Here is a 20010-nt window from a genome sequence, read left to right on the forward strand (position 1 = left end):
AACGCCAGCTTTACAACTGTACGCTATTTTATGATGCAGCCCATTTTAAGGTCTAATATACTAGTACCTAACAGAAAACATCATGTGCCTTCAAAACTTAATTCCGTTATGAAACTTGACATCTCTGCACACTTTCCCCTCCTCTACCACTGCCTTCCAATAACCCCACCTAACACCACAGAGAATGTTAATTCAATCTAAGAGAACTATTTAACATTTTCTCTGTGCAATACTCTGAGGTGGCACTGACAAATGCCGTGTATGTTTTTCCGACTCTTGTGAGGCCCTGGCAAAGCTTTTTGCAGTGAATAATTAACTTCCAGCTGTTTGACAGCTTTGCACGTCATGGAAGCCAACTCAAGAACCCCACCTTCAAGTCAGCTCCTCTAGTCTCACTTAAAATTGGTTTCTCAGCTCATTCAGGCATTGGAACTGTTTTGCATTGTTTAAACTTGCTTTAAACCAACCAAATTCAGCTTCAATTAAGTCATGAAAGACCCTTTCATTTCCATTTAAAGGCCTCAGTGTAACCTGAGGAAAATTCTACAGATCTTTATTTTCTCAGATAGCAAAAGCCAAACCCCTCTAATGTCTCTATCACCGTTTACCAAGAACGGGCTGTAAAACAGCCTGACAGGACCCCTTCCCCTTTGGGAGCGGACCTAGCTACAACATAGTTTGGTGAAAACTATGTTTTCATAGTATTTGAGGAAGGCAATAGTTTTGTAGGCATTTTTAAAAAAGAAGGTATAAAACATAAGTAGGCAAGTTATTTCCAAACAAGGAAAAAGCTAGCATGCCGCACAAAAGCTCCAACGTTTCCCTCATTCCCCCCCCCCCCTTCTGAAAGTCTGAAGTTTTGCATCATCTTTAAGTAAAGTGAAATCAAGCACCCAGAGTTTTGCCAGAATTATTTCACTTTGTCCAGCGAGTGCCTTGTGCAACCAACGCATCTGCGGTGGCACAGCCGCGGCTTCCTCTCCCCGGGCACCACCACAGCTCTCCCTGCGGCTTGCCAAACGCCTCACTCGAGTATACCTGCAAACAGTCCTTGGTTTTGGTGGTATCGGCAATCCATTTCAACAATATTTGAACCTAATATCCAACCAACACTAAATTTTCCTTAGGATTCAGCTGGGTTTTTAATATTGAAGAGAAACAGTTTCACAGAAGTCACTGGAAGGGGAAGGAAAGGAAACAGTACAGTAATCCTACCTGAAAGTTAAACATTATCTTTCCCTGTGTAGAAGGGGTTTTCTGACAGGCTAGCCATGGCTAGCTGATTGGAAGTTGTCTAATATCACAGTAGTAGAGTGAGTCCAGATTAACTAAGAATTTTTTTTTTTAAAAAAAAGTTCACCTTTTTTTGTTTTACAAAGAAATTAAACAGCAATTCAGCAGACAACCAACAAAATGTTTTCTCTGAATGCTTTAAGAGGACTGAGAAATGAAGGATGTAATTTTTAACAGATTAAAGGCTGCAGGCATTCTGCTACAGCTGAGTAAGTTCTGCCAGAGAACTACTACAGGATGAAGGATTTTATTTTTAAAGAGCTTGCATGATCTTGCAGAGAAGTCTTCAGATAATGCAGTCACACAAGAACTGTTCAAAGTACCACAGCAATAACCCATCACACCCACTTTCCGCAGCTATAGAAAGCCCCAGCTGACTACCACATAAGCCACATGCTCAGAAAAAGCAGAATGGAAGAAATTACTTTTGATTGCTTCACATACAAAAAGAAGAGCAAAAAGCAGACTTCAGAGTTTGAATTCTCAAGGAAAGGACAGGTTCTCCTTAACCACAGCAAAATCGCTATCTGAAGACTCTTTAGGGAGATGAAATACAAACCCTGGTCTTGGTCAGATGGTGGCTGGGTCTTTGCTTTTATCTACATGATATGGTGCTTGGAGCACAGAAGATCAGCACCGGCTGTGCCTTCAGCCTTAGTCAAAGGAGCTCGTAGTATTCCCCTGGCATCCCTCCAACCCCCCACATCAGCAAAAAGCCACGAGGAGATGAAGCCATCTCCTGTACTTCAACATGAAAGACACTGTCAGCTGACTCTCCAACAATTTCCTACCAGATTAGCACACCTGGCTCTTCAGGCACGTGTTCTTCTGAATATTTAATATACTTTCAGGTTTAAAAAAAAAAAAATGTAAGACACAACATTTTGAATATTGCTTGTCTCACTACTGAAATAGTAAGAAGCAGGGGATTTCTGGTGGTTATCAAACAGGCTGGTGCAAGTTTACGGTTACCTGTTACAGTAGAAGGGAAAATAAACTAACAGTGTACACAGACTGAGCCAATATTACGGACATGATGTAATCCACCTCGGATGAAAGCCGGCGCTGCGCACAAAAGCCATTGTGTCTCGGCACCACGCTACAGATGCGAGGGCCATACGCGGCCCCAGAGAAGTACTACGAAACCAGACGCCCACACACTGCCTCTGCTCTCATCAATGGTACAACGTTGACAAAAAAGTAATGGTTGCACTCATCCACATGCACAAGGCCAAGTCTTATCAGCAATGCGGATCTGACCGAGCAGCACCTATCCCAGCACTCATCCTCCATCACAGCCACTGTCACAGAAAATGCCTTTATTGCCCTGTGATAAGCTCTCCCCTTTGCAGGAGGGGAGGGTGACTGAATTCAGTTCCAGGAGCAATTTAAACCTGGATAAGCTGACATATAGGTAGGCTTGTCCCTCCCCCTTCTCCTGCTCTGCATGCTCTCCACCCCAAACATTACCTGGCACCAAGATAAAAGAATTGCTCACTGTCAGGCTACTTTGCAGTTACTTAAAGCAACAGCTTAAAATAATTTATGAGCCCAGCTTTTTGACTGAACTGTCTTCTTGCTCACACTATCACCTAAGCTTAATGAAATCTACTTTCAGCTTGCTTTACTTGGCAGCTGGCACTATGCCTCACCTCTTCCTCCTCAACATACAAGTCTTTCAAACTACAGAGGTAAACGTTCAACAGCAAGGCACTTGAAAAAGTTGCAAAAATTGGCAGGAGTACTCAGGAGCAGGAAACAATCGCCAGAGCTTTAAGAAGAAAATTTTAGGGGGGGGGGGGGGGGGAGGAAGGAGCATTACAGAGAAATTTAAAGATGAAAGAGAGCCTTAGAAGTTCCTAAGCATGGTGAGGACAGCAGAGAGGGAAGAAGAGAAACGCCCTGCTAACTGGTGGTTGTGTTGCGCTAAAGAAACACCTGTTTTGGAAAATTCATGCCCACAGCAGTCTTTGCCTGGAAACACCTACCACCATGTGCTCCTCACCCACACTACATTTATTAATGGGACTACACTGATTGGGAACTACCACCCATGTTCGTCTAGGAAGACTCTTCAGTGAGGTTGGCCTCCAGATCAGTCACCCAACAGTTACCGTGCATAAGGAAGATTTCCACACTAGGAAGTGTGGGGAAACTTCTACCAAACAGGCTGGGTGTCTAAAGCAGCACATCAAGACCCAATGTAGTTTTACATCACATGAGTTTGTATAGGTCCTCGGGGGATACTGCAGGTGGAAACCAACCTGCGCTCTATTTAGTTTAAATAGCATTAAAAGTTATTATTTACCAAGTGAAGCCAACAATTACCAGCCTTTTTTTCTCCCCCTCCCCACCTCCGGAGCTTTTAACACTTATGTAAATGCTGCCAGGCCCTAAATCTTAGAATATGAAATCATCCTTTAAAATGGCAGCCAAGACAGTACGCTTATTAATGGCACCGAGATGAATGAGATCTGTAGGACAGCTCTCTTCACATGCTGTTTGGTCAGTGGCACTTGCAAGAGTAAAGTATCATCTTTCAATCTAGCAAACAGCCTTTAAAACCTTCTAGAGAAACAGCGATCAACGTTCCCTAATGAAAATTCTTCGGTGAATTTACTCAGCAGCTTTCAGCAGTTTTGATTTAGTAAATACATTGCTCACCCTCTTCAAATGAGATAGAGCTCACAGCTAATATCCCTTGCTGTCAACATACTGGTAGCAGCTAAGCGCTCAATGGAAACAAGAAAGTTTGAGAAAGCTAATGATAAAGTAATGGGAGTCAGCACTGTGTAAGCCAGAAGACATCTGTCTGCAGAAAGATGGCAGGTCGCATTTGATACAGTGGGGAACAGTGCTGAGCCCGACTGCCGTTTGCCCACTGGCACATCCACAACTGGAGGCAAACAAGCACCGTGATTGTTTTAGGGCCGTATGTCCCACACAATGAAGCCTCTGCTACCACAGCTGTCACTTAGGATTTTAATTCATCCTTTCACATTTCAGCAGCCCAGTAAACCCAGAGAGCAAGGGCACTTCACAGACCTGTTCCAGGCTATTCAAGGGTTAGTGCCTACCCTGCAGTTTTCCATGGCACAGAGGTACCTAAGTTAGACCAAAAAGAGCAAGGGCAGGGATCAGAAGTTGCCAGTGGCACTAATTAGTCTATCCTGCTTCACAGTGCCTCTCACGCTTGCTCACAGACCTCTGTGCTGTGGGCAACCCCAACACACTATCGCACCCCCACCATACCCTGCAGGTGGGAGATCAGGGTCATCAGCCAGGCTCCACGTACCACGGTCAGTTGTCTGAATGCCACTATAGCTGTGACATTGATTTACTCTAAACCAGGCAGCCAGGAGAACTGAAGTGAGCACATAAAGACAAAGTTGCAGCACATACACATCAAATAGCTATTCTCAGATTCAAAGAGCTACAAGCTGCAGGCACTACAGACTGCAAACATGATCCAGGCACAGTGGATCCTTCTCAATAATGAGCTGCTGGTAGGAAGGGCTAAATAATCTGTACAGGCTCACCTGGCCCTGGCCAGGGAACACGGGAGAGCAAGGGTCCTTAATGAGACCTTGCATCCTCATTCATTACCTCGAACGTGCTCGGCACAACTCCTCACTCGCTGCAAAGGAGGGGTGCACTATTTGTTTACACAACGTTACAAATGCTGACAAATCCCAGTCAGCACAGCCTGCCTTGGCATTACTATTCTGTCTCAATCTTTTAACACGAACAGTTTTACAGGTCACATCAGCCTTTTAATATCATGGCAAAGTTTTAGCTCGTTTCTAAAGATCATGCCTCACACAAAGTTGGAGCAGAGCACAATTCTGCACGTTTGCCATATACTATTTCCTCTAAGCATATGGAGATTAGCCTTCACCTTAGTGAAATTCCTGCAGAACAAGTTAAGTGGCAGTGCTACATATTTAACCTTTCCTACCCCTTCCACCCACTGATGCAAGTTGACACTTGAACCAGATCTTGTTAGCCTGAAACATGCTGTTACTGTTTTAGCCAGAATTATTTAGCTGTGTTCCCCCAGAATAAGCCCTCTGCAGATCAGGTGATGTGCTTCTCAAGGCTACAGTTACATGACAAGAGAGAAACCGAAGAAAACTATCACAATAGCTTTCTGACCTGCAAAGAATCCTTCTTTACCAGCTGCAGGGGAATACTCAACACCAAAGAACACTTTCCATGGTTACACCATACCCTGACACCAAAGCCACCCAACAGCCTGGTTCTATCTTAAGTCAAGGTCCACCTTTAAAACAAACCAACTCGTCATGCACTTTTTCCCCACATGCTGCTGTTTTTCTCCAATCAAATGTCTTTTTCAGAAGGTCAATATAGATTACAGAGAGGTGCAATTATAAGCACACAGAACTGTACTTTGAAACCCTGCTCAGCCTGCCACAGAGCGGTACCATCTTCTTAAAATGAGCACAATTAAAACTCAAGTTTGCTAATTGATATGGTTTTGTGCTTATAAAAGTACAAAGTAAATATTACTTTGGACTCCATTCAATCTTTGACATTCTATGTGTTAGAGAGGATTAGGCAGGGTTTGATCATATCTGATTTGGCTATTTATTGCATTCTGTTGTTTTTATTGCCAGGGTGATGTTTTGTTTGGCCTTTTTTTTTTTTTAAGTTGGCACACCAAAAAGTTTCCACACAGAGCACTGATATAAGCAATAAAGAATTCAGAGTAAACATGGTGATTATAAGAAAAGAAGTATCTGAAAGCAGGATGACCAGGACAAACACTGCTGTCAAGTACAGGCACATTTAAGTCTCTAAACAAGAAAGTTGCTTCAAAAGCCGAGCTTGACAGCCCCAGAAAAAGGCACACTGTACTTTTAGATAGCTTCTGTTAATAACTCTGCAGAACTTGGGTGGCAACAGAACACAAAGAAAAGCATGTTGTGCCATACATTTTATCAAAGCCCGCCCGCAGGCATCTTCCTTCTCTGCCAGGCAGATGACAGCTCCCCTGCCCCGCTGCAGAGAGGAGAGCCCTCGGCACGCTGCAGCGCGGGCAGGAGGAGATGCTACCCCAGACACATCCAGAGATGGGAAGGCCCTGAGGCTTAGCTCCCCCTCGCCCCAGCAAAGCCACCTCCCGCTCTTCCCCACTGCCTCAGCTTGGAGGAAGTGCTCGGCCTTGTTTGGTTTCACTTGACAGCACATGATGGCCCAGTTAAAGCAGAAATGAAGGCAGTTAGGAAACCCAGATTGTGAAGTCACCGTTAGCACAGCTACAGCCGTTACAGCAACGGCAGAAGTTGGAGTTGCACAAAAAAACGTTCTTTAATGAGCAGGGCTACCTTCACCACTGTCTCCAGAAGAGTTAGAGCATCCAGTGCCACCACTGGAGGCCAGAAGAGGAGACCCATCCCAAAGCACAGTTCAGCGAAGGGCAATATGACCAGCTCTTACCTCTTAAGTTTGAGCTCAGCCTACAGCACTACACCTCATCAGCATTATACAAGGAATATCCTGCACTTGGCAAAATGAATGAGGCTGATTACTTGTGAATCGCTTCCCCTTGACCATGCTGTGTTGAAAGCCTGCAACGTTTGTCAAGTTTGACTGGAGAGCGCTGGCTCCCAGCAGGGGCACAGGGCAGGGGTGGCCCAAGCACAGCGTGCCACCAAAGCCCCGTGAGCAGAAGGAATAGCATGCCTGCAGGAAGAGGGGAGAACAGGGACTCGCAGACAACCGTGACAATAGAAAAAGATAACTCAAGTCCAGAGAGGAAGAAAAAGGAGGGTGAAACAGGATGGAAAGTGAGGGACTAAAACAAGGACAAGGAATAAAAGCAACAGCAGCAACAAGCTTGGCCCAGTACTTGTGCTAGGACACGGCAAGGAGGAGTCACGCAGATGAAATAAGTGGTTTGACAGAAGCTGTCTTCTCCAAGAAGTCCCTGTCCTGTTTGTCTACAGTTCAGCTAGGAAGTTTCAACATGCCCTCGAGCCTGTAACCCATCACGCAGGGTAATCAGGACAGCTAGAGCCACTCTGACATAACTCCCTCAGCAGAAAGCTTAGAGACAGCATGGGAAAGGAGAGAGCTCCTCTTGGAGCAGACGGCTCACTTCAAGAGGCAGCTCGAGCAAGATGAAGATGCTGTAGGTCTCCCGGCAGCCAGGATGGAGGAGAGAGCAGGAGCACGTATACCTTCCCCTCAAGCACAGGTTCAGCAGTGACCTACCCAGGTCAGCAGTGCCAAAAGCAGCTCCTCCGAGAGCAGCAGGATTAGGCAGGCACACAGTGAACAGGGCTCAGGGCAGGGATGCTACTGTCAGTTCAAGCAGGAGGAACTTGCCCAGCAATAGCCAGATCTCAATAGCATTTGCCAGCGGGTGATTTGATTACGTACGAAAGCTCTGCTGCAGAAAGGCCAGAGCCCATCCAGATTGTATGTTTTAAATTCTTAAAGCAGAGTACAGACAGTCACACAGCTCATTAAGATTGCATTCAAGGAACCTCCAGAGGCAGCTACTGTTTCCTTGTCTCACCAGAACACTTACCTCCACCGCTAACAGACAGAAATCCTCTCCACCCCTTGTCAGAGGGGTGCTGCAAGGATATAATTATTTTTCGAACCAGTCAAAGCTTTAAGACTCGCTATTCATTTTCACTGTTGTATTTCTCTCCAGAAGGCGTGCCTTCCCGAAGCAGTGCCACTTAGCAGAATACCAACATACCCGTGGGGTGTGCGCGCATCAATCCAACAGCCGAGGGCCGGACAGAGCCACCAAAGCCAGCGCGCCCTGCTCCACCGCAGCCAGGACACCTGCTCGCGCTGTTACCAGAAGGCAGTTACACAGCTTTCAGCCCAGGGCTGCTTCTCAGGAAGCACCAGCCTGAAATACGGCCAAATCTCATTCTTCATTTGAAAGATGGGCAGTTGGGGGAGGGAGTGGGGGGAAGGGGAGGCGACAAAAACAACCAAACACCACTGCTGGCAAGTAGGAGGCTTTCTTATAGTGAGAGAAGAAAGGCTCTGTCATCAGCCTCTGCAAAATGGAAACAGCCTTTAAAGGGCTTTAGCCACTTGCATTGGAAGTTCCATTTTGCTGGTGAAAAGTTACCTATGGAAGAGTCTCATACTCTGCCTGTTTCTGAACTGGTTAGCGTGCAGGATGTGGGGACAAACTGCATCTGAGTGCGGAAACCCAGCCTATGTCAGGGCCCAAATCTACTCCACAGAATTTACAGGCTTAAAAAAACCCAGCATCCATCAACTCTGGGCAGCTACCTGGTCACGCCAGAAACCCGAACAAACTGGAGACGCTGCTCCCACCTTCACCCCACGCACACCTGCAGCCAGCGCCCGGCCCACCCAGGCCAGAAGGCTCAGGCAGCTGCCTGCTCGCCCTCGGCCCGCAACAGCAGCCTCAGCTATCGGACATCGTTACTCATTAATCGCAGAAAATGCAACAACAGCAGCGCCTTGCAGAGGACCGGCTAGTCCAGGCAGAAACTCTTCTGGTGCAGGAGAGTCGGGAAGAAATTCCAGCCTCTCGCAGAGCGCCAGAGCCGGCCACGCTCAGCCAGGGCCGAATCCGCTGGGGGTTGCCCCCAGACGTGCCCTGTTCTCGCACCCCACGGCGGAGGGGGAAGGGGCAGCTCCCAGCGTAGGGACCCCTCTCTCTCTCTCCGGCTCCCCGCTCCCGGCGGCTGCCGGGCCCCGCGGCGGCTCACCGTGGTGGGACATGGGCAGCACGTCGTTGCCGGTGCCGCGGTAGTTGTAGATGACGGCGGCGGCGGCGCCGCGCTCGGCGGCCAGGCGGATCTTGTCGGCGAAGGAGCAGCCGCCGCCGCGCTGGATGAGGGCGAGCCAGCCCGGGGAGCTGCCGCTGCCGCTGCCGGCGGGCGGGGGGGCCCCGCTGAAGTTGGTGTGGGCGCTGCAGGCGTTGAAGGAGTCGCGGCCGTCGGGCAGCACCAGCACCCCCGCGGCCGCCTGCAGCGGCGAGTCCTGCCCGTACAGGCCGCTCTCGCTCGCCTCCCAGCCGCTCCGGTTGCGGTCCGCGCCGTCCTCCCACGACACGTTCAGCCAGGCGGTCCACACCGCCACCGCCGCCGCCGCCCCACGGGGACCGGGCGGCGGGCCGGCGCAGAGCAGCGCGGCCAGCGCCAACAGCGCGGCCCCCGACGACATCCCGGCACGGCCCGGCCCCGCCGCCGCCGCCGCCTAAAATCGGCCGCGGCCCCGCCGCCGCCCACGGGGGAGGAGCGGGGCCGCCCCCGCCCCGGCACGCCGCCCACCCCCCCCCGCCCCCGCCGCGGCGGCCCCGCCGGGAGTCCCCGGCCCCGCCGCAGCCCCCGCAGGCGGGGAGGGAGCGGGGACCCCGCGTGGGCGCCGAGCGCTGCGGCCACGGGCGCCCCGAGGGCGGGGGGGGGGCAGCGGGGGGGGGCCCTCGGCGGATCGCCGCCCGGGGCAGTGGGTTCGCGCCCCAGGGTGCTTCCCGGGGGGGGGATGCGGTGGGTCGCCCAGCCGGACCGCCTCTCAGAAGCGATGGTTCCTCCTGCCATCACCTCTCGGGGGCGATGGGTGAGCCCCCGGATCGCTCCCGGGAGGGGTGGATCACCCCCCTCCATCACCTCCCGGCACAGGGGGTGAGCCTCCTCCAGACCGCCTCCCCCGCAGCCATCCCAGGGCCCGCAGCGGGCAGAGCACCAGGGGTCCCACGGGCCTGTGGGGACCCCCTGAAGGGGCCGACCCCCAGAAGGGGCCGACCCCACAGCGGCCCCGAAGCACGGCAGCACCAGCGGCCGGTGCCCAGCCGTGACCCAGCCCGCTTCACACCGTTGAGTTAATATTTGCTGAACACTCAGTGACACGCGGTATCAGTCCTTCCTGAAATTGGTTTATAGAGTACTGGGTTAGCTGGGTTAACTCACTGGCCATTGTTCTCCGTGCCATTACACGTACGCTATAAACCTGCCACTTGAACCAAAAACGCCTTTTTCCATTTATGTATTAGTTGTGTTTGCATAGTTAATTATTATTTGATCTATGTAACTCGCAATGAAAAGTCCCATTTCTTCAGGGCTCTGCGGTTACTTTTTGGGCAGCCAGTCTGCATTCAAAAGTTCCTTGCTCCAGTGCATAGGACAACATTTGTGCTAGGTTGTCCCGCATCAGGCAGCGCGGTCAGAGTGCTTGCAGAATCGCTGCAAACATGAGCCTGACATGCTGTAGAGCCCTGCCAGGGAATTTGAGGCAAGAAAGGAAGGTAACAGGAGAAACAAGAACATTTCGAGCTCCTCTTCTCCACAGAGCGGCTCTTCTGATTGAGAGGCCCTGCTCCTGTCAGCTGCTCCGCAGGAATTGCCCCCCGCTCCGGGAGCCACTCAAACGCATCCCCAAACGGCCACGTGTCACTACGCGCAGGCTGGGTCTCTGGATGGGAGCCCATCATTTAGAAACAATTATTCCTGTGCGGTGATTACATGGCACAAGATCAGCTGCTGCCTATGCAATCGCCAACAAAATCAGTGTAAAAACAGAGTTAAACCCTTTCTGATATGAGTTGGCACCGCTTAGTTTTTAACGCCGGCTTTTGGCTGATTCTGAATGCGTGTGGCTGATAACCGCTAACTCGGCTTCAATCTATGGCGCACATTTTCCTTCACTTGCACCTGTGCTAAATGCCGGACGACGAGCGTTACGCAGTCAAACCCAACTCAGGTTTGAATGACTACCTGGGGGCAGGGGCTTCGAAACCAACCCGCTCCACTGGCGTCCACCCCTGCCAGCATGGCATCTATGGGTGTTTGTGGCTCGGTAGCACAGGCAGATCAGCGTTTGGTTTTGCTGCTGAAATAGCAGCGTGCAGAGCAGGTAATGAAGAGCAGATGAAGCAATTTGCTAAAGATCAATATTGCTAAACACACAAAGCTTACTAAGCAAACCCTTTTGTCCTAACCTAAACAAACCTCTCATTTTCTCATTCCACATCTAAGTAGACAACAGTAACATCTCCAGCTATAAGAAGGAGTATATCTGTAAGCAATCAGACGTGGTTTTGTTTTGAAACCTGTTGCATGTAGGTGCAGGGAACAACTTAACAACACTCTGAAAAGATAACCAAGCTTTATGCAATGGACAGCAGTCAAACCACTCAGCTTCAAATGCCTCCAAAGCTTTAGGGATGTTTAAGCTCTGGCGTTTACACTGAGACAAAACTGGACCAAACACAAAGACTGGAACCTCCTCGGGGTACAAAACTTCCTATAGTCCTGGGGATTTTGAGTATGAGGCTTAGCCACAGTCTCTTACACTTCCATACATCACAGTTTGTAACACGATTATAATGAAGCCACAGCATGGGTGCAGATGTTGCAGCTGCGGCTGCACGCGGGTGCGAAGGCGTTTCTGCGGCAGGCAGGCTGCCGGGGAGCAGCCCCGCAGGGCATCGCGCCCGCGCCGTGCTGGGGCACGGCTGCTCGCGGGCTCCAGCCTGGCTTCGGGTGGTAGTCACTAACTTCACTGCTCTTCGGCCGCTCTTGGGAAATGTGCACGCTGTCCAGGCTCCTGCCTGCTGGCAAAATGTCCACCACACTTTTGGTAGTCTCACCAAAATGAACACGGAGCCTAAACTTGAACTTCTCACCGTGCAGCGCAGAGAGCGATAACAAGAAACAGAATTGCTCAAAATGTGATTGCGGACCTTTCGCTGCCATGGCATTATCTTGGTACCAAGTTTCTGACTCCTTGCTCAGGCAATGTTTCCACTCGCTTGAAAATAACCGCGTAAGCAAACGGCAGGTACAAAGAGAAAGCTTGTTCACCGTGGCTGAGGAATTTCTCAGGCTAGCAGAGCAGAGGAAGCTCAGCGTTTGTACTGGGGCAAAAGAGCGGACGCTTGTGCTGACGGTGGTCAGTGCTTCCGAGTAAACACTGGAAGACACCAGCCTTGCTTGGCTTGGCAGGGAAGCCACTTGCAAGAGGCCAACGGTCCCCGTGCGTCCCGGCACGGTTAGCGGCTCCTCTGGGCCACCACGACCGAGAGCAGCCGGGTGAGGTGGCTGGGACAGCGTCAGGGCACAGAGGGACACCACAGCAGAGCTAAACCAGCATGTTTTAAAACCAGCACGCCAGTTATACCTATTTTAAGCTGCATATCTCATGTTGAGAACTTTCTGGGCTCTCATTCATTACATCTTCTTCCAGGATGATAATTAATAAACAGATCTGCAGCCTTACTGAAGCGTATCCTTTACTCGTGTTTGAAAACTATGGTTTGTTTGATGGTTTTCAGCTCAGTTACCTGTAATTCACAACAGAAAAGGTGTGTTTGGGTAGCAATTAAAAATAGCCACTGCTACCCGGAAGCCTGGAGGGACCAGGCAAGGAGGGCTGATAGGGCTTTTTTGCTGGTTGGTTTTTTTTCTGTTGGTTTTTTTTTTTCTTCCTTTACATAAAAAGCTGGGATTTTATAGTTTGGAGAAAGCACATTTTGTTTTGGAGAAAGATGCCAGACATTGCGAGAAAGAGGCTGTGACACGTAGTACAACCTATTAACAAGCAGGGCAACTTACTTCTGCTACATTTGTTTGCGAGAGCTTTCTGAAAGTTTCTGAAATGAAAAGCACTGTAGCCCATGATGACTACAGATGTGAGAATGATAGGGTAAGCAGCATTAATGGGCTCCCACAAAATCAGAGGCAGAATTATATCTAAAATAGGTACAGCGTGAAGGCATTTCTGGCACAGATCTGATTTTTTTAACCTTAAAAGATTTTTATTATTTAAAAACTTATGCTGTATAATTTTGCTTTTCATTTTTTCCCCATGGCTACTGGTGGAGGCTCTGAGAAGCTCAGAAAGTAGGGCATGACTTTCAGACAAACAAAGTGAAACCCTGGGAATGCTGTCACTGCCTTCTACAGGGATGGACCCTATCATTATCTGGAGCTTTATCTTATTTGAGTAAATATTTAAATACCTTTTTTCAAGATTAAAAAAAGTGTATGCTAAATATTGCTTTTTAATGTCAAGCCAGATCACTCAGGGCATCTTGCTGATGAGACACCTGTACGTTCACGTCCTTCAAAACTGCATTTCTTTCTTATTCAAGTGCCCAGCTCTGGTTCTCTGTCTTTGGAGGAAAGCTCACAAGGACACAAGAAATCTCTGTTAGGACAAAGCATTACAGGCGCCGGCAGTGAACCCTCCCAGCGCTGCGTATAGATCTGAACCGTGTCTGTGGGCCTTCTCCACTGAACAACGAAGTGGAAAGGAGAAGCCCTTATAAAAATGGAAAAAGCAATCAAAAGGAGCGCCCTAAAATGAAACCCAGGACTGAATGTCACGGGACAAAAGAATCCCTGAGCAAACGTTACCCTGAATCACAAGGTAAAGACAACAGATGTTGCATTTCCTTATCCAAAACTAGCTCACGTCCATGACCAGCAACAGAAGGGGCTTGGGCAGGTGACTTGCTCCAGAGTAGGCAACGGTGTGGGCTACAGCATCGCAAGTTTTTAAGCTAGCTGAAAAAAAATTAAGGCGTGAGAATGGAGCTTGTGGTCCTTCGCTGCTTTACAAAGAGGACAGGCTCTGGCTGGAGGAGGTGTAGGGGCTGGAAACCTCCCTCCTCCTGCCCGCAGGGCTTCGGAGCTTCCAGGAGAATCTGAGGTGATCCTTGTGACTAGATGCAGAAGACACACAGAGGCGGCCAGTTCCAGCTAAGTTTCACTCTGAATCTGGGAGCTTGTTTGGCTCTAACACAACCTGGAAGCTCCAGCCTACAACTCTCTGTTCACTGGATGTAGAAAAAAAAAGTGCGTCAGGTCGCCCTGTGCGCTGGCACCGAATGCTTTCCCTCGGCTAGCCAGATGTGCGCAAGAGTCCCCCGTGCCAGGAAGCAAACATTGTTTCTCCGTATTTCTGGCACAGCGGGACCAATTGTGGCAGCGCTACATGTGCCCTCTACTACCCCGGAGAACACGGGCCACTGTCAGCAGAGGCAGAAGGTACAAAGGGATGGATGCTCACACACTGACCACAGTCTGCGTGCACTCTTCCTCCCGTCAAAGATACTTGCAATTTCATGAAAATATGTTTTCCATCTTTCTTTCATGTGGTCCCAGGACAAACCTTCTGCTGCTTTTCCACAGAAGCAGAATCTGGGCTGGTATATTCTGGTCTACCAGAATCTGGTATATGTTCACCACCAAGTTTATGGATGAACGAGTGGGTGGCAGTATGTAGTCACCTGAAATAAACCCAGTGCTCATCACATTGATTACCTTGGAAGCTAAAGAAACAGTGCTAAATGCCAGCGTGGTGAGGTCCTGGACTTTGCTGGCTCCATGTTCTGGGGGCTCTGGAAAATCCCAGACCTGAACGCAGCTCTGACAGCCTGCGCGCTGCGGCGGTGAGCACAGCCTGCAGGCATTTTTATGGCTGCTCGGGAGGCTTTCTGGAAGGAAAAAGCTATCTGCTCTGGAGATCGGACAGTCCAACCCAGCTCTGAGCAGGGCAGCCCGAGACAGCTGCCCAGGGCCGTGCCTGGTGGGGTTTTGAGTATCTCCAGGGATGGAGACTGCACAACCTCTCTGGGCAACCTGCCACCCTCACAGTGAAGAAGTCTTTTCTTACGTGATTTCTTGTTTGTTCCCGTTGCCTCTATTTCTTTCACTGGGCACCACTGAGAGGAGTCTGGCTCCATCATATTTACCCTCCCTGGCCCCATCAGGAATTTGTACACATGGATGAGAATCCCTCAAGCCTTCTCCAGGCGGACCCACCCCAGCTCTCCCAGCCTCTCCTTGCAGTGACGGCTCCCACTGGTGAAGGGCTGAGCTTCGCCCTTCCTGTCGCTGCCCTCCCGGCGTCTGCACCTCCCACTGCATCAAAGACATGAAGCCACTTCAATTTTCTCGGACAATAAATGGAGGAATTTAATCTACGCTATGAGAACATTGACTTCACGGTGGCATCTGGACTGCTGTTAGCAGAGCCACTTACTTCACAAGGAATAAATGAAAAGGGAAGCTCACGGCATCCGCTTTGCACGGACGCTCTTGGAAGTTCATTTGTTTTCACGTGCAGGTCCCCCAGGCTGGTCAAAGCTAGGACAGAGAGCCCGGCTTTTCCTATAGTAAACAGAGGAGGTGACTCAAAGTGTTGTAGAACAGAAATGACTCTGAAGAATAAATAAGCAGTGATAGTTTAGGGAGTTAAGATGGGGAACCTGAGCAAGACTTTACACCGGCTTTCAAAACAGAAGATAAAACCAAACTCCACTGCCAGGCATTTAGCCCACAAGTTTATAACAGGTATTGCACCAACAGCTAACAAGATCCTATCTCAAAATACTGAGATAACAAAAGGTAGACGTTGAGGCTACAGAATATCCTGGAAACAAGTTAGAAGGAAATGCAAATCCACAACCATTTTTTTCTATTATTGTCAGGATTGCCAATTATTTCTATCGTACAGACAAACTGAGGTATCTGCTTGCTCCTGTTGTACAACAGTTCTGCCAGGGTACTGTTCTTCATGGGTCTTGGAGGCTTTAACCAGTAAGAGAGTTCCCTTTCACTGGCTTTTAGTAAATCCCTTGGAGAAAACCTTTCAGAACACACTTGATATTTTAGCTTAGTTGCTATATTGGACGAGTATCCCAATGGCAGCAATAATGGTGTTTTAAATTTTTTTTTTTTATACTCCTATCTCCAGTCTCCTATTTTCTCTTGTAAACGAACAGGAAAAAAGGAAAAAAATCATAGTGACAAGAGGCTACAGTCCTCTACCAGCCCGTGCCAGCACTGCTTACTAAGCGTGGGCCCAAACCAGCTGCTTCGTGACTTTGCAGAGCACAGTTACTCTGCCACCGTCCGAGCTCTGGCATTTGTTACTAAAAAAGGAGCCCCCAACTGCCTTATTTAAATTTGGCTGTGTTTCAAAAGCGTGATAATTCCTGGAATTTTCATTTAAGTTTCAAGGAGCGGTGCCGGAAAAATGTTGTTACAGATGCATATTCCATATCCTTCCCAGAGAAAATCAAGTAAGTGCTGGAACTACTAAAAAGAGACATTTTTCTTCTAGCAAAAGCTTAGTCTCTGTACCGTTGGATCAATCTAACTTCATGCAAAGAAGACACAAACACCTACAGAAAATCTTTCAGATTAAAGTAGAGCATTTCCCCACCAGTGATTCATGTAATCAGAGAGGAATGGGGAAGTTGTTACTGATATCTTGACCTCTAAAATTTTCCATAGTAAAAGCTACTAATGTATCAGTGTTATCTTACATGTGTGTGTAACAACAAACCAATACCCAGTAACAGGTAAAACTATTGACAGGTAGAAGGAACTGCGGTAAAGGATGAGGAAGGAGTCACCAAGAAGGGAGTTCTTTTCTCTGTGTTCCTTCCCAGCAGCTTTAAATTACCAACTTTCCCTGCACCCCTGGACTTTGCCCAGAACAAACTATTTCATTGCTGTAAGACGGAGCGGGTGTTTTACGACGTGAAATACAGCCATAATACTGTACTGCTGTAACAGAAAATACGGTTGGCTGGAAAGCTCTACTGATTTTATGTTAAAGTTGGCGGGAAGGGAGGAGGATGGTGGGAAACTGCGGCCAAGGCCCCAAGGCCGAATAAATAACCAAGGAGATGGGGTTCCTGTAGCCCTGCCCAGTAGCAGAGCAATACAGGCGGATGACTGGAGACGTCAGGGCTGGCCCCAGCCGAGAGCCGGCCGACAACCCCGGAGGCTGCTGCTCCTCCTTTAATCGGGAGCTCGCGGATCGCTGGCAGCAGCAGGGCAGATTTTTCTCTCGCTGCTCTGCCAGCAGGGCGTCTCATCTCCAAAGGTCCCCGACCCCAATGGCAGGGAGGATTAATCCCCAAGCCTCCTCAGACCTCTCTGGGCGATGCCACCATCGGCAGGTTCCAGCCAAATAGGAGATTTCCTTCCCCAGCCCCTAAACAATTCTAGTGTAAAAAAATAAATCCTCTCCAAGCACTCTTTTGCTCTAAGCGCTGTGCTGCAATGACCACCCCTCTCCCAGGCTTTTTCTGTTTTACCTAAGGAACGTATGCTCCACGCTTTGCACTGAGGGAAACAAATACAGAGAGAAGATGCTTCTCCTATACCGATTAGACGAAGAGCTCATCTCACGGAAGTATTTTGCCCTCACCGTGTTTAACACATGACTACTGAACTGATTTATAAACCCTCTTTGCCACCAAATACATCATAATATCCACTTTAGTCCTATAGGACGACTATAGGAAATAGTCCTATAAAAATCACAGTTTGTCTTTTAGAAAACAAAATTAATTACACTAAGAAAGATGGGACTGCATGTCTCATGAAATACACTCTCGGGTGATATATCTGCTGCTTTCAAGTTTTAAAAAATCTTTTTCCTTTTAGGAAAAAAAAAAAATCTGAACAATTAGGGTCTGCTTTCAGAGCTCATCCTAAATAATTATCTCATTTCTGGAGTCTGGTCTGATGTCGGGTTTGCGACACCCCGGTTACCCAGCGTGTCTGAACAAGGTTCCGTCCCATTCTCCTCCGCCGACCTCCGGGGGAACGGGCTGCCCGGCTCCCGCCGCGCTCCCGCCTTGGGCCGGCTGGGGCCACCTCCGCTCGCAAGAAACGCAGCTGGCACCGATTTTGCAGCTGCGTAAAGACAGTACAATTCTTTCGTTATTCATCCAGTGTTAGTATGAGCTGGCACGCTCGAAAACCAAATAAAAAAAGCAACTTAATCTGAATCTTGACATACCGGCCCCTGAAGTCTAAATCACTTTCTCCAGAGGTAGAACAAAAGCTTTGGTTTATTGGCTACACGTTTCCAGTAAAATATTTAAGCTCCATTTGCAAAACTAGCTCGATCATGAGATCGGGAGAGTCAAAGCTGGCTGTGCGGTACAACGAGCCACTGCACGCACTTTCGGTGCCGTACAGCACACTTCTTACGGTGTTGTGCAATCCCTTGTTTAGGATGGGTTTTTTTGGAGCGGAGCCTCACGCGATGGTTGGGTTCATAAAGCACCTGCGATGCTCCTCCGGGTGCGTAACCGAGACCCAGAGCCAGCCTGCTGAAGGGCTGGTGCGGGCCGGCTCCTGTCAACTGCCCAGGTGTGGGCTCCACAGCTAGAAACTCCCTGACGTGGCAACCCCAACCGGCACCGGGTGGCGATCGGTAAAATGCCGGCTCATCTCCGGATTAAAAATCATTCAGTTTGCTCACAAAATCAGACTAGCAAGACTTAAGCCAAAGGATTCCTAGCGCAGCTCCACCAAAGTGTATTTCACAGAATTAGCTACGTATATGTAGGCTTTGTGCTACAATGCTTACTACACAGCTTGACCTAGAGGAACACATGCAGAAATGAAAGCCAAACAATAAAGCTTCACAGTTAGCTTCTCAGTTCTTCCCTAATGACAGATCCATCGCTATTAGAGCCAGAATGGGCAATTGCAATCATTTTGTCTAACCTTTCATTAAGGAATTAGGGAATCCCAGAAGAGGCGGAGATCAGCCACTATCCAAAAAGGATTAGAACAATTTAGGAAAAAATAACAAAAAGATCTTGCAATCTGCAAAGCATATACCTATGTGCAGACACTTGTAGGTTCATTTATCCCCTCTAACCTCGAAAAATAAACTAGTGCCTTCAAAGCAGACACTACGGGTTTCTCTACATCACTGTCTAAAACAATTTGCATGCTGTACAAGTAAAAAATGGTACTAACTTCAGAGACCAGTTTGGCTACCCTGTACCAAGCTCAGAACGTAACAGCAGAGTATTTCTTACTAAGCACCGAAGCCAAGGCGCAAATTGCATAATACATTTTTTTTCCCATTGAATTTCTTGCTCAAAGCAACGATCATCCACAAACACAACTGCTTCCTTAGAGCCCGGCTGCGCTGTCCTGGACCAAACCTCAGAGAAATGACCAGGTTTCAGCGCTTCGCGCTGCCATACTCACCAAGATGCGACATCAGGACGGTGTCCTTGCCTTTGTCCAGCACATTGTAGATCACAGCTGCTGTTGCACCCCTTCTGGCTGCCACCCTAATTTTTTCAGCAAAACTGCAATTGCCTCTTTCAATCAGTGCTATCCACGGTGGTTTTGTGACGGTGAACCGGGTATTTGCGTCGCAGGCTTGAAGATTAGCAGATTTAGGAATGCCCACAAGCCCCTGGGCACTAAGCAGAGGAGAATTTAATCCATACAGACCACATTCGCACTGCTCGGAGACAGACCTGTTGCTAGTGCTGTTGAAATAGAATAAACTTACAGAGGCACTCACAGAAAATGCCTCTGTAATCTTGAATAAAATACTAACAACCACCAGGAGCCAGAAAAAAATGAACTTATCCACTTGCTTCATTGCTTATTCATATAAGCACAAAATGTCGACGTCTACAGATATTTTCGGCCGGTGGTGGTGGTTGTTAGCCTGCAGCGTGCCGGCGAGTTTGAAATTTCAGTTCCAACAGGAACCCGACACCACCCAGGTAAGTCCTCGAGGTGTCAGTGAGCTTATCCGGCGTGGGGGCTGGGACAGCACACGAGTGACACTCCTGCCTATTGTGAAACACAGCCACAGGCTGGAGGACCTGCAAGTCACCCTCAGCCCTAACTTTCTGCTCCTTTTTCACAAAGCACCATTCTCCCCCTCCGCCTCTCCCGTTACTGCACA

The 20010-nt window shown here is 48.8% G+C and overlaps 1 protein-coding gene across 2 annotated transcripts in view; it reads right to left on the bottom strand.

Annotated features, from left to right (window-relative positions):
- RNF128 (ring finger protein 128) overlaps window positions 1-19698 on the bottom strand; it is a 39315-nt gene extending 19617 nt beyond the window's left edge. Inside the window, exon 1 of one of the 2 annotated variants that reach the window (XM_075513204.1) lies at window positions 19293-19698. In XM_075513204.1, the coding sequence (XP_075369319.1) occupies window positions 19293-19698 (406 nt within the window). Of the gene's footprint in view, window positions 1-9026; window positions 9534-19292 lie in introns of those variants that run through there. The other variant, XM_075513203.1, reaches the window with a different exon arrangement.
- Between the last annotated feature and the right edge of the window lie 312 nt (window positions 19699-20010).

The sequence above is a fragment of the Mycteria americana genome, chromosome 10 (genome assembly GCF_035582795.1).
Source record: "Mycteria americana isolate JAX WOST 10 ecotype Jacksonville Zoo and Gardens chromosome 10, USCA_MyAme_1.0, whole genome shotgun sequence".
NCBI lineage: Eukaryota > Metazoa > Chordata > Aves > Ciconiiformes > Ciconiidae > Mycteria > Mycteria americana.